Raw genomic sequence first — 15,733 nt, 5'->3', positions numbered from 1 at the left:
GACGAACTCGCCCACTTTAAAAAAAAAAAATTTTTTAAGTCAAATTTTAACAAAAAATTGGATATCTTTACAGTATATATGTAAATTATGTCAACATTCAACTCCAGTAATGATATGATGCAACAAAATACAAAAATAAAAGAAAATTTCAAAATGGGCGTGGCTCCGCCCTTTTTTATTTAATTTGTTTAGAATACTTTTAGTCCCATAAGTCCAACAAAAATTTACCAATCCTTGTGAAATGTAGTAGGGGCATAGACTCTATGACGATAACTGTTTTCTGTGAAAATGGGCGAAACGGTTGAAGCCGCGCCCAGTTTTTATACTCAGTCGAACGTCTGTCCTTCCGCTCGGCTGTTAACACGATAACTTGAGCAAAAATCGATATATCTTTACTAAACTTAGTTCACATACTTATCCGAACTCACTTTATCTTGGTATAAAAATTGGCCGAAATCCGACTATGATCACGCCCACTTTTTCGATATCGAAAATTACGAAAAATGAAAAAATGCCATAATTCTATAACAAATATGAAAAAAGGGATGAAACATGGTAATTGGATTGGATTATTGACGCAAAATATAACTTTAGAAAAAACTTTGTAAAATTGGTGTGACACCTACCATATTAAGTAGAAGAAAATGAAAAAGTTGTGCAGGGCGAAATCAAAAGCCCTTGCAATCTTGGCAGGAATACTGTTCGTGGTATTACATATATAAATAAATTAGCGGTACCCGACAGATGATGTTCTGGGTCACCCTGGTCCACATTTTGGTCTATATCTCGAAAACGCCTTCACATATACAACTACAACACTCCCTTTAAAACCCCCATTAATACCTTTATCTTGATACCCATATCGTACAAATACATTATAGAGTTACCCCTGGTCCACCTTTATGGCGATATCTCCAAAAGGCGTCCACCTATAGAACTAAGGCCCACTCCCTTCTAAATAATCATTAACGCCTTTCATTTGATACCCATATCGTTCAAACGCATTGTAGAGTCACCCCTGGTCCACCTTTATGGCCATATCTCGAAAAGGCGTCCACCTATAGAACTAAGGCCCACTCCCTTTTAAAATGCTCATTAAAACCTTTCATTTGATACCATATCGTACAAACACATTCTAGAGTCACCCCTGGTCCACCTTTATGGCGATATCTCAAAAAGGCGTCCACCTATAGAACTAACGCCCACTCCCTTTTAAAATAGTCATTAACACCTTTCATTTGATACCCATATCGTACAAACAAATTCTAGAGTCACCCCTGGTCCACCTTTATGGCGATATCTCGAAAAGGCGTCCACCTATAGAACTAAGGCTCACTCCCTTTTAAAATACTCATTAACACCTTTCATTTGATACCCATATCGTACAAACGCATTCTAGAGTCACCCCTGGTCCACCTTTATGGCGATATCCCGAAATGGCGTCCACCTACAGAACTATGGCCCACATTCTTTTAAAGTACTATTTAATACCTTCCATTTGATACCCATATCATATAAACACATTCCAGGTTTACCCTAGGTTCATTTTCCTACTTGGTGATTTTCCCTTATTTTGTCTCCAAAGCTCTCAGCTGAGTATGTAATGTTCGGTTACACCCAAACTTAGCCTTCCTTACTTGTTTAATCTGGTTATTGCTATTTCGCTTCATCATAGTCGGGTGGAGGAACATTTATTCCATCATCAACGATTGCAGTTTCTTCCATTAAGGACCACAGAGAAGTGTTCTTCCATAATTTGAGTACTCTCTGGACATTAGTGATCTGGTCGCCGGTTTCGCTTTCTCTGGATTTCGCCCCGGGCTCAAAACCTTTTGTCTTTCACTGTTCACCCACTCTTGTTGTCGCGTTCGCTTTTATCGTAGTCTGTAGGCAACGACTTCGGTTGCAACGCTAAAACCGGTTTGTCTCCAAACCAATGCCGTCCAATATTCATCAACTATAAACCTTGCCCGAAAATATAAAAAAATGACCTTTACGCACTTCAAAATGCAGGAAACTTTTATTTGGAATAAATGTCTATAATTTTTTACGTATTTCACATATAGGCTCATTCCATTTCAAGACATCCGGTCCGCGCAGGACATGATTTTTATTTCGATGAAATCATAATATGTTGTTCTTTGGTCAAAATAATGAGACACGTGTTTTTTGCCTCAAAAACAATTTTTTTCGGATTGATCGGCAATTGAATTCGATAAAATGCAATCGATATTTTATTCACCTATTTTATCAACTGTCAATAACTTTGTCAAAAATTAACCGATTCTCATGATTTTTTCTTTTAAATGTTCGTTATTACATTTTCTTTTATATAAATTTATAAACAATAGCATATAATTTAAACTATTTTTTTTAGTATTTAGTAAAAATTAATGACTTTTTTCAAAAATTAATTTCTCAAAAAATGTTATCTTTTTTTGCTTAAACTTTTTCTATATCGAGTGAATAGTTCATATTTCAACTTGGCCAAATACCTATTAGCCAAAACTCGTTGTTTTCGAGATACGAATTTGTGAATATTAAACATTTTTTTCCCCATATATTGATGCAATGCATAACAGCATACAATTACTTTGTTTTTGTTTGTTTAAACTTTTTCCGTATCGAGTGAACAGTTTGTGTTTCAACTTGGGTAAATATCTATTAGCCAGAACTCGTTGTTTTCGAAAATGTGAATTTTTGAATATTAAACTTTTTTTCGCCATATATTGATGCAATACATATCAGCACAAAGGGCGATCAATGTCAAATGCTTAAAATTATTTAAAATATCACATTTATTATTGAAAACATCCATTTCTTTTTATTTTTCAGAATTACAGTGATTTTGTAACAGGAATGGCAAAGGCTCTTGTGACGGTGTTGGAGGTTTAGTGAAATATTTTGCCATATTCTGAAAAATAATAAGAAATGAATGTTTTCAATAATAAATGTGATATTTTAATTAATTTTAAGCATTTGGCATTGATCGCCCTTTGTGCTGATATGTATTGCATCAATATATGGCGAAAAAAAAATTTAATATTCAAAAATTCACATTTCGAAAACAACGAGTTCTGGCTAATAGAATAAGTTGAAATATGAATTGTTCACTCGATACGGAAAAAGTTTAAACAAACAAAAAATTTACTTTCTTTGAAATATTAATTTTTGCTGTTATACATTGCATCAATATATCTCAAAAACAACAAGTTTTGGCTAATAGGCATTTGGCAAAGCTGAAATATGGAGTGTTCACTCAATACAGAAAAAGTTTAAACAAAAAAAAAATTACCTTTTTTGAGAAATAAATTTTTGGAAAAGTCATTAATTTTTACCAAATACTAAAAAAAAATTTGTTTAAACTATATGATATTGTTCATAAGTTTATGTAAAAGTAAATGTAATAATGAACATTTCAAAGAAAAAATCAGGAGAATCGGTTAATTTTTAACAAAGTTATTGACAGTTGAAAAAATAGGTGAAAAAAATATCGATTGCATTTTATCGAATTCAATTGCCGATCAATCCGAAAAAAAATTTTTTAAGGCAAAAAAAAAAACACGTGTTTCAACATTTTCACCAAAGAACAACATATTAAAATTTCATCGAAATCAAAAATCATGTCCTGCGCGGACCGGGTGTCTTGAAATGGAATGAGCCTATACATATATGCCGTACTCCGAACTAATAACTCTGATCTCTTTACAGGATTTTTCTTCTATGAGGATTTTAAGGTCAACAAAAGCCTGCTAGCTTGAGCCGTTTTATATTAAGAGTGTAAATAATATTAACATTTATAATAAACAAAGTTATGTATAATTTTTTGTCGTAGGGATGTTTTTTATATTATTAGGCCATCTTCAATCAGAGAGTGTTTGAGTACAATGGACAAAAAAATGGCTTCATCGCAGCCACATGTTTTAAAAAAAAAACATTTTCGAGTCAAACATCAAAAAGTTAAACTTTTTCGAGCTAATGAACCCATTTTAAGTGTTCTTATGTGGGGAATCAATCACACGGTAAGATCTGATAGTTGTTTTTTGCACTAAATAAAGGCTAATTACGGCGTTTGTTTCATTCCAGATAAATGAATTAAGTCATGTCAATATACCCGTAATGCTTTTGCCTGATGATTTTCGCGCTTATTCAAAAATTAAAGTTGATAACCATCTTTTTAACAAGTATGAAGAACAATATATATTTATCCCTTTTAACCTTTAAATTTTTGAACTATTTCAGAGAAAATATGCCATCACATTTTAAAGTAAAGGAATATTGTCCTTTAGTATTTCGCAATCTTCGTGAGCGGTTTAGTATTGATGACGTTGATTATCGTGAATCATTAACTCGTTCGCAGCCAGTGCATATCAAATCGTCTGGAAAGTCAGGAGCACAGTTTTACCAGAGCTATGACAAATTTTTTATTATTAAGAGCCTTACCTCGGAGGAAATTGAACGCATGCATGCATTCTTGAAGCAATATCATCCCGTGAGTAAATTTTTGGGTATTTTATTGTATCTAAACAATATTATTATTACCTCGAGATATGTCCTATTTAGGGCGGCCAGATTAAGTTCAAAGAATCGGATATTCAAGGGCTTAGAGCTGCATGCTGTACTGAAACGAGATAAGTATAAATATAAGTTCTTTATTGGCGCAGCCTTGAACCTACGACTTGCCAGGCCCTAACTTGGCAGGATCGTGGTAATGAAGTGAGTAAATTTTCCGCTAAAATATGTTGCATAGTGTACTGAAACGCCGTCTTGCCATCTGCTATCCTGCCAGAAACCGTTAGCAAACGGTTCAAAGGAAATGCACTAAACTGGTCGGTACCAGGGTTGCCAGACATAATTTCATTATCACCTGGACATAATGAATATATATCTAGACGAAGTTGATTGAAACCGCTGGATTTAGCTGGGCAATAAATAAAATTTACATATTTTGTTACAAAAAGTAAATTAACTTCAATTTTAACAAAAATATACAAAAGCTTATTGTGAAAAGTGTACGATTTTCTTTCTTCTTGGCCGCCAGTAGATATCGTTTTTAATATTGAGATCAAGGCGGAATAACATGAATCAATTTGATGACGTTTCTATTTATTTATGTTCGATATTTCCGCTGCGGTCAGAAGTCATAATAAGAAATATTTGCCGGGTTTTTCTAGGTGATAATAATAATAACAGTAACTTGGCGTTACATACTTTTGGGAAGATTTGGGAGGACTTATGTACATATATAATTTATGCCGATTTTCAGCGGCATCTGCAAAGCAGCGACCGGATTCCATTAATCGCCATCGTCTAAATGATAGCATATGCTAAAATGCTACAGGAGATAAGCTCTCGGAGATTCGGCAGATTTCGCTTAGTTGCGTTTCTGAAACCGGAAGTTGCCTTGTCGGCCCGGGGCTATTTTTGTTAACAGTTTTTGAAAGAAGCAAAATGATTGGGTTTATGTTTCGGATTGTATGACAAAATGCGTTTTGTCTTTTGTGAACTCGTTCTAGCGGGTTGACTGCTCGTGTAAAAGAACAAAAAATAATTATAATATAAAAACTATTAGCCTTCTACCGGACGCGTTGAACATCTTATTTCTCCTGTTTTCCTCTTCCTCCCCCTTCTATTACTCTTACAGGTCTCTCTTTTCCTGTACCGCCCAATTTTTAATCAAACCAATCAAATTTTTTAGAATATGCCGGCCAATGGTCCACTTCTCATAAAGACAAGTTTCTCAAATATTCACCTAGTCAAGCAAATGGTACCATAAAAAAGATGTTCCTAATATATTGTTTTGTTTTAACTCAATTATGCTCCACCGAAACATAATTTGGGCTTTTTATTGCAAAGTTAGCTTAGGTTGAACTGGCCGGTCCATGAGGACCTTACATAGACAGAATGAATCCGTGGTGTTACCAGAAGTTTGTTTAACGACTAAACTGAAAAACCCTATCAAATACCAGGACATGTGAAATAAAATAACTCCATCCTCTTAGCAAATACTAGAATCTTTCTAGGACCTATGCCACTTGCTGCTTTCGATCTGGCACAGCACTCAGCCCTTTATATGAATAACAATTTAACAATCGAAGCTTGTAAGTAGGGGTGGGACAATTTGAATAAAAATTATTCGAATAATAAACTCTTTTATTCGCCAGGTATTCGTAATTCGAATAATATTTATTCGAACTTTTTATTCGTTTATTCGCTTCCATTTATTCGAACTCTTTTCCTTATTATTCGAATAGTGCGCACTATTCGAATAGTAGTACTGTTCGAATAGTTCGAATTGTAAAATAAAAAATTCTGTTTATCTTACGTTCATCGCTTGTACATATGAGCATGCACATGTACGTACATATATTTATGTATGTATAGATTATATATATAATAATTCTATATCAATACCTTCCTATCTTCCTAATGTGCAAATTTTCTGTCAATCATCATTTGCTGAAACTGTGCAAATGTATGTTGTGCGCATGCGCGGGCTTTGTTAGTGTTAGTGAATTGTAGTAGCGTGTGTAAAAAACGTATTAAAGGGGTTACAACGGGTCACTATCCCCTTTACCCAACTTCTGCATACTAATTGTTATAAAATCTCAGTTTAGTCGATTAAACAACGAAAAGGCCAACAAATACAATACACGGCTTGATGTATTTATTATTTAAACATGGGCTGCAGCCATACAAAGTACATTATTTACATAAATAGTAAAAAAAAAAACAAGGCGAAGAATTCATATTTTTGAAATGAAAAAAATTTAAATATACATGTATAAAAATATACTTATACATACATCCCAACAAACATTTCTTTAAACGTTTTTAAAAATAATTTAAAGTGAATTAACTTGAACAAACGATATATAAACGTTTTCAAAATTTTACTTATTTTGAGTTTTTTAATGAAGTAAATTTTTGATGATGTAAACAAAATATGTGTACTGGGCTGGCTTCTTTTGGTGTTGAAATAATATCAATTTTGTAAATTTTTTTCTAACATACTCTTTTTCGTCCGTGCATTTTTTCGTTTCAAAAAACAAACGAATATCCAAATAAAAGCTTATTACTTCCTTAAACAGCTGTGTCCGGTGATTATTAAAGATGTCATTGCTAAATAAATTTTCGATAGCTATGAAATCGTCCATGATACTATTGAAGAATGCATCATTTGTATTTTAAACTTAATTTTGCATTTCCAATTGGGCATGCCTTGAGAACTTGTCTTAAAGCTTTCTCTGACACTATACAAATATTACATACGTCCACAGATGGTGCAACAAACGGACCTTTATTTTTGTGCCCTACGACCCAAAGGGGGACACATCAGAATTCGTTTTAGAGGTATGGTTCCTTCGGCAAAGTTTCTTATTTTGATCCCTAATATACGATTTTCACAGAGCAATGAGCGATTTTTAAATCGACCCGCCGTAATGTGCATGCTCATATGTATAAGCGATGAGCGTAAGATAAACAGAATTTTTTATTTTACTATTCGAACTATTCGAATAGTACTACTATTCGAATATTACACACTATTCGAATAAGAAGGAAAGAAATTCGAATAAATGGATGCGATAAAAAAAGTAAAAAGTTAAAGTTATAAAAATTTCGAATAAATATTATTCGAATTATTTGAAACGAATAAATTTATTCGTTTATTCGAATAACGTTTACTTATGTTCTACTTGTAAGCAAACATACTTCTCTATATATCTTTCTAAATAAAAGCAAGTACAAAATCAACTCATGTGTGTAATTAATAAAAACTAATCGAGCTCTGCATTAGATCGAATCTAAACGTAATTAAGGTATATATATCAAATATAAAGAAGGAGAAATAAAAAAAAAATGGCGGAATCGAACATGTGGCAAGACAAACTTCAAAATAATTGGAAATTTAGAATTTAATTAATACTAGAAGAAAATACGATAGCGTATACACATTAACAGAAGAGGAAACACAAGATAATAGCATAAAATTTAGAAAGGATGATGCGACAAGGCTGTCGATCATTGTTAAGTGTCTGAGTGACAAACATATGAAAATTATAACGTCATGCAACAATGCAAAAGAAATGCTAAATCTTCTTTCCTTTCGTGTTTGAACGTAAAATCATTTTCAACAGCCTACATCTCAAAAAGAGATTAACAACAATTCGTTGTGGTGAAAATTAAAAGTTGCAAGATTTCTATTGTTCGATGCCGCTGTAAATGATTTAATTGCAATAGAATGCTCAATATCAGAAGAAGATGAATTGTGTCAATTACTGTCCGCAATGCCATCTGCATACGAACTAGTGACAACATCACTGGAAACGCTATATACTGATAAATTATTAACAATTACATTCACGAAAGCGATACTCCTTGACGCAGAGATAAAAGCAAAAACAATTAAACCAGAGGCAGGTATAAACTCAGCATTTTTATGCTATATAAATTATGACACTAACCCGAATCGTTTGAATGACAAAACTGAACTCCACATTTACATTTGACCATTTCTCTTTTATACAATTTTTATTATGCTAATTACTTAAGGCGCTTGCTTATTACATACTTATAAATTTACTACGCTGACAGCGCAATAAATTTATAATTAACAATGTTGTTGTTGGGGATTTGTTTCCTCCTTAATCCAATTTGCTGTCAATCGAATAAATTTTAATTCGAATTGTTTTATTGCTTTTTATGTTTGTGTTATCATAATATTGCGTATGCAATTAAAAGTAACTTAGGTTTTTCCGGTCAATTTTTTAAGATTTATAATATTATGCAAGGTTACTTGACCTATTGCGTTGTCAGTGCAAACAAAACAAGTTTATTCACTGTTACAGCCCGAAGTTCGCTAGTCATCCTAGCATTTTCAAGGGCGGAATCTATTTTCAACAACAAACAAAAAAATTTTTTACATTATTAAAAAATATTAAATAAAAGTTAATAACTAGTACATATATTTATGTATAGAGTTAAAGAGTCAACAAATGTTTTAAGCACACAGAAGGCACATACATAAAGAAACATGTATTTGAGTTAAAACAAAAACATCACTTACTTTAATTATATGTATTTTAAAACTTTAAGAACTAAGTTATGGTCATCGGTACCACACATGTTGGGTATCATTGTCATACGAAATTTGTTATAACCACAAAAGGTAAGTTGCGGCGATGACTGCGGTGTCTTCTTTTTTGTTTATTGTGTTTTCTCTCTGCTGCACTATTCTCAAGCTTTCTAACGTGTATCTGGCTCTCCCGCGTTTGTTTTTGTCTAAAATTTTCGTATTCGCCAGATCAGCTTTATGTCCACTCGATGTGATATGCTATGGTAAGGCAGTATTGTTTCTGTGGTTCTTTATGTCCGTTTCGTGTTATGTTAGTCAAACGCCCAATGCTCGTTTCGTAGTTCCTATGTACAATTTGTTGCAATCCTCATTTTCTTTTCCTTTACATGTGATCTCGTACACCACGTTGTTTTGTTGTAGGGGTTCGATAGGGCCCTTTGTTTGTGTAAATATATTATTTAAGGTGTAGTTTGATTTGTATGCGAGAGCTATGATATTCTTCTCGTTAATAACATTTCTCCTAAAGCCTTCGGTGAGTTTAGGTATATATGTAACGCTGTAAAATTGCTTTGTTTTGTTTTCTGTTTCTTGTGTTGTTATTAGGTTTCGTTTTTTGTCCATTTCCAGGCTTCGCTGGTTTATTAAAGTTAATATCATATTGTATGGATAATTATTGCTTTTCAAGACTTCTATTATTATTAGGGACATTGGTATCTTGGAATCGCTCATGGTTTATGGACAACACTTTATTTATGAAAGTTTGGGCTGTGTTAATCTTATACTTTAGAGGTTGAGAGGAGTGAAAATTTATCATGCGTCCAGAAGATGTAGGCTTAGTGCACCAATCAAATATTAGAGAATTGTTTTCTTTGTGTATTTTTACATCCAGGAATGGAATGCAATTGTCTTTTTCCAATTCAAATGTGAATTTTAGTTTTTTGTGGTAGCTATTAAGTGTATCTATAATTATTTTCACGTCATTACGTCGGACAATTGCGAATATGTCGTCTACGTATTTGACTAGAAATTTTACTTGAATATTGTGCTGTTGCTTATGAGTTTGGAAGGCGTTGTCAAGTAGGTCGTCCATTATGATATCTGATATCGTGGGGAGAGTGGGTTTCTCATGGGCATTCCGAAAGTTTGCGTATATATTTTGTTGTCAAACATAAAATAATTGTTGTCCAAAAGGCAAAAGTTCAATATATTTCGAAATTTGTTTTTGGGGATGCTCGTTGCATTCTGTATTTTTTCCGATTTGTTCATAATTATATTGATTGCAAGAGACGTCGGAATATTGGTAAAAAGAGAGACGACGTCAAACGACGCCAACACTTCATCGTCGTTGAGATGCATCCCTTTTAATCTCTCTTTTAAGTCATACGCATTCTTTACATTAAGCCCTTCGCATATTATGGTTTTTATTGCTTTTCCTACATACATAGATAAGTGATAGCATGGGACGTTTACTGAGGACGCGATGGGACGTAGAGGGAAGTTTGGCTTGTGGATTTTCGGTAATCCGTACAGTATCGGTGCGTTGGCTGCTGAGCATGATAGCTGTTGTTTCTCTCTTGCACCTATGTATTTGTTTTTGAAAAGCTCATTTACTATGTTATTGTATTGTTATCATTTACTTTTATTTAATATTTTTTAATAATGTAAACAATTTTTTGTTTGTTGTTGAAAATAGATTCCGCCCTTGAAAATGCTAGGATGACTAGCGAAACGTCGGGCTGTAACAGTGAATAAACTTGTTTTGTTTGCACTGACAACGCAAGAGGCCAAATAGCCTGGCATAATATTATAAATATTATAAAAGTAACTTAGATTTGCAGCCAACGGGTTCACATAACGAGTGCAAGACTTCCGCTTAAAGTTAGTGCTACGAAATGTGAAGCGGTTGTTGTTGTTGTCTTATTAAGATATTGCTTATTGAATTTTGGGTTGCAGTAACTGATGTGTAAGCAATGTGTGGCGACTATTTCTAACTGTGCTAACTCCCCCTTTCTTAAGTTTAGCGTACCGATAATGAAACATTATTGTTTCTTTAATCTATCCTGATCTATTACGTTATAGCGCGGATAAAAACAAGGTTTATTCCACTTTACGGCTCAACTTTTCGCCAAATTTCCTTAGCATCATCAGGGGCGCAATATTATATTTATTTTATTAATAAAAATTACAGGAAATACAAAAAAGTTATAATAATGAAATTGTCACGTAGCATTACAATAACACAACCCCCTGTACTTCCCTTTTTCACTTAAGCCTGAAGCCCCCTGTACTTCTTTTTCTATAGCACAGCCAACAACCACTACAGATGGCAGGTGTATGGTGTATTTATTTCTCAAGCAGTTTGCGGCACAACCCTTATAAAAACTGGGAATTTGTATTTTGCAATTTAGTCCTCGCAGGTGAGCCAGCGGGAGTGGATGTCTTTTTAAAGACATACTTTTCTCTCCTGCTAGGTAACTGAGTAGAAGGGGCGCTGTCATGGCGCGGGTCCCCTCTTACCCAGGTAAGGACGAGCGGGGCGGATGCCTTTGTGCTGTTGCCACCCGTCGCTCCCCTGGGTGTTGAGTGGGCCGACGCCTTAACGACTATATCACCCTTCCCCCTAAACTCTGGCTTCGGCCAGCTGAGTGGAATGGGCGCTGTCGTGGCGAGCGTCACCCTTCACCCAGGTAAGGACGAGCGGGGCGGATGCCTTTGTGCTATTGCCACTCGTCACCCCCCTGGGTGTTGAGCGGCCCGACGCCTTAATGACTATATCACCCCTCCCCCTCAGCTTTGGCTCCGGCTGTGGACCGATGCGTCGCTGTGCCGTTAAGGTGCACTTCCCCTCCGCCCACGGATCGATCCGCGGTGTCCCAGCTGGTACAGTCCCGCCCACCTGAAGCACCTTCTATCTAGCTTGAAAGTAGGGCGGCGGGGTGTCCAGCAGTGAAGCCGGCACTAACGAGTCCTCGCAGTCGCTTCCTTCGGTGACCGACCCCGCCGACTATCGATCCTGCCGAAGACTACCGATCAATCCGAACCCGCCGATACCAGCTTTCGACCCCGCCCGGAACGAGCCGCCGCTGTCCAAGTAAACCCCATCGCAAGCCCACTTCCCCTCTCACCACGACCCTGGTACGCGCTCCATAGCCCACCGCCGCTGCAGTCGCATCGCCGCCTCTCTGTTACCGGCGCTGCTTCCGGCCCGCCGCTGCCACGACGACTGTTGGCCGTCCGCCATTCTACCGCCGTTACGCCGCTGCTTCCGACGCGCTGCAGCTACGACGCCCGTTGGCCGTCCGCCATCCTACCGCCGTTAAGCCGCTGCTTCCGTCCCGCTGCTGCTGCGACGACCGTTGGCCGTCCGCCATCCTACCGCCGTTAAGCCGCTGTATCCGGCCCGCCGCTGCCACGACGACTGTTGGCCGTCCGCTATCCTACCGCCGCTGCTACGATGACCGCTGGCCGTCCGCCATCCTACCACCGTACCAATCCGTCCGTTACCCTACCACCGTTCAACCGTCCTGCCGATACCCCCTCTGCTACGACGACCGTTAGCCGCTGCTCCCCCTATGAGGGACCTTTACTTGACACTGGTTTGACTGAGTGTTACCCCAGCCTTAGACAAAACCCACCTCATAAAAGTTTTAAAAAATTCTTAAAATGTTTATGTATATACATATATCTAAAGCCAAACGCTGCGAACAAATTGAACAATTACGGCTTATTTCTGAATATAAACTTACTTTAGATATGGCGGTAGACAAAATTACGGATGAAAAATAAATAAAAGTTACAAAAATTACACTATTATTACATAAAAAATCGGCACCATCGATCGCGCTAATGCCGTGCTTTGTTTTTGTCAAAGATTTTTGAAGATAAAGATGTTGCATGCGCGAACTTCAGTGGAAAGCAGTGCAGCTTCACAAAATTTTTGTAGGTCACTTCCACCACACCACAAACTTTAACATAATTTACACACAAAATAGGAGTTTTAGAGAGTAAAAATTAAAATTCTGAACAGCTGAATAAAAAGTGTACAAATAATTGTTAAATAACAAATACAGACTGTTTAATATAGTTGTAATATAGTGTAGATAGTTTGACACATTCTGCTGTGGTGAGTGGTGAATGTGACCTACTACAGTTTTGTGAAGCTTGCTTCACACTATTCTACCATTGTCGCTCATCATTTTTGAGGGATAACCTCGTCTGCCAACGAATCGGGCGAATGCTGCTCGAAAGGCTTCTGTGGTAAGATCCGAGCATAGTTAGAGGTGTACTGCCTTTGTGGAAAAACAGATGAATACAGCCACGTACCCTTTTATGATAGTGGTCGACCTCAGAACCGATGCTTTTATTTGGAATGGACCTGCAAAGTCTACTCCTCTTGTGGAAAAGGGGAGTGCGATTGCAGCGCTCAGGTGGTAGTCGATTTTTCTAGCCAAGCCAGTACAATTTTAGAATCTGACCATTGGAATGTGTTGCATGCTTCTAAGTAGAGCTGTTTTCGAACAGTTGAAGCCAGTTTGGCGAGTAGGACTGCACCACATAGCTCTAAGCGGGGTAAGCTTACAGTTTTTATGGGGAAAACTTTGCCTTTCGCAACCAAATAAATAAATAATGTAAGGCGCGATAACCTCCGAAGAAATCTAAGGCCGAGCTTCTCTTCCGATTTGCGTCGTGCTCCTCTTGATTTTCCCTACAAATGGGCCGGACGGGACCTACATGATTTTATGCCGACCCCGAACGGCATCTGCAAGGCAGATGAGTTTTCACTGAGAGCTTTTCATGGCAGAAATACACCCGGAGCGCTTGCCAAACACTGCCGAAGGGCGACCCCGCTTAGAAAAATTTTCTTCTAATTGAAAAACCTTATTTCTAAAATTTTTGATGTTGCTTTGCCCGGGGTTTGAACCCAGGGCATCCGGTGTGGTAGGCGGAGTACGCTACCATCACACCACGGTGGCCGCCGACCAAAAGAGAAGATTTTATTTAGTTGCCTACATGTGTGCGGATGTAAATCGCTACCCAATATGCTTTTTCCGAGGCATCACAGAACCGGTGGATTTGGGTGTCTTGCCCTGTAACGGCATTAACCCATCGAGGGATTTCGATGGGGCAAATGGCTGGCAGATTTTCTGCGAAATGTTGCCATTTTGATAATGATCCGGGCTTGGCGCTTTCATCCCAATCGCTGCCATCCTGCCAGATTTCTTGGCGAAGCATCTTGGTTTGGATCATAACTGGCGACAGTCATCCTGCCGGGTCAAAAAGTTTTGCAACAGAAGATAAAATTTGTCGCTTTGTGACCGCATTTTGGGTGTGTTCCGGCAGAATGGTGTAGGAAAATTTGTCCGTGAGCGCATTCCATCGAATGGCAAGAGTTTTGGTATTGGAAGTGCTCTCAAATTTCAAGAAGTTGGAGTCTAGAAGATCCTCCTTCGGAAACTGTCCTAATATGGCCGTTACTTTCTTTAATATGAAACCAACTGATCTAAGGGTTTTTATCACTTGAACGAGTGATTCAGTGGCGTTATAGATGGTGCGACTTCGTGATAAAATATCATCGACATAGGTTTGCGTCTTGAGAATTGTTGCAGCCATGGGGAATGTCGCTTTCGTGTAATCGGATAGTTAATGCAACGTCCGAATAGAGAGATATCGTGCACAATTGCCGCCGAATGTAATCGTTTTTATATTGAGATCGCTAACAATGGAGCTTGCCGATTTGCGAAATAGGATTCGCTGAAATTCTTTATCGTCCTCGTCTATGAGGATCTGACGGTACATTTTTTCAATGTCTCCATTGAACACATACCTATGCATGCGCCTGTGTAGAATTAGTGGCATGAGATCTGGTTGGAAAGTTGGTTTTTTTAGAGGCGTTGAAAACCACACGAACTTTGGTGGTGACCTTATCTGGTTTGACTACCGCATGATGTGGCAAGTAGAATGAGAAAATCTTGCCATTCGAAGTTATTTCGTATGGGTCGGTAGATTCCATGGGATCAAGGTCGAGGTATTCTTGCAACACATTGGTGTACATTGTACCTAAATCCCCCTTTTTCTAAAGCGTTCGCTCCATGCTGAAAAACTGCTATAGGGCAGCCGGGCGGGATTTGCCGAGAGAGAGTTTTTCAGGAAACTCTTCCTTGAATGGAAGCTGAACAATGTATCGAATTTTGGTGCACGTGTCCTGGTTGTTGCATATATCTGCTCACACGCTTGATCCTCGGGGGATATCTGTGGAGATTGCGGAATTTCCTCCTCTTCCCAAAATTTTATCAATTGAGAACTGAGTGCCTCGTTTGATACTTTTTGTACTTGTGTCGAGAATGCCACAACATTTTCAGTTATTGAACCACTGAGAACCCAACCAAAAATGGTTTGTTGCGCAAGTATGCTACCGCACGCCTTTTTATACGTTCCAGCAGAATTTTTGGAAGTATGTCGCTGCCCACGACCATGTCAGTCTGACCTGGTATGTGGCAACTGGGATCAGCGAGCTCAAGGAGTTTGAACTGCTCCCAGATTTTGCGACTGATGGTGGATGTTGACATATTCTTTGTGAGTTGCGGCAACACACTAGCATGAGCCTTTATCCTTTTCATAGCCTTCGATGCAACCAGTTGTAACGACAGCCTGTCTCCA

General features: G+C 37.5%; 1 protein-coding gene across 13 annotated transcripts in view; it reads left to right on the top strand.

Annotated features, from left to right (window-relative positions):
• Positions 1-15,733, top strand: part of PIP4K (phosphatidylinositol 5-phosphate 4-kinase) — a 1,849,876-nt gene that overhangs the window by 598,791 nt on the left and 1,235,352 nt on the right. For 11 of the 13 annotated variants that reach the window (XR_010947853.1, XR_010947854.1, XM_067758111.1 and 8 more), the window contains 4 exons: positions 3,712-3,780; positions 3,836-4,022; positions 4,087-4,184; positions 4,243-4,492. Coding sequence is in view for 11 of the 13 variants with exons in the window: in XM_067758111.1 (XP_067614212.1) it covers positions 3,888-4,022; positions 4,087-4,184; positions 4,243-4,492 (483 nt within the window). In the remaining 2 variants the exon portion in view is untranslated. The remainder of the gene's footprint in view (positions 1-3,711; positions 3,781-3,835; positions 4,023-4,086; positions 4,185-4,242; positions 4,493-15,733) is intronic. The other 2 variants (XM_067758108.1, XM_067758109.1) reach the window with 1 other exon arrangement.

Source organism: Eurosta solidaginis, chromosome X (genome assembly GCF_040869045.1).
Source record: "Eurosta solidaginis isolate ZX-2024a chromosome X, ASM4086904v1, whole genome shotgun sequence".
Taxonomy (NCBI): Eukaryota; Metazoa; Arthropoda; class Insecta; order Diptera; family Tephritidae; genus Eurosta; species Eurosta solidaginis.
This window is presented reverse-complemented; position numbering and strand designations above follow the sequence as displayed.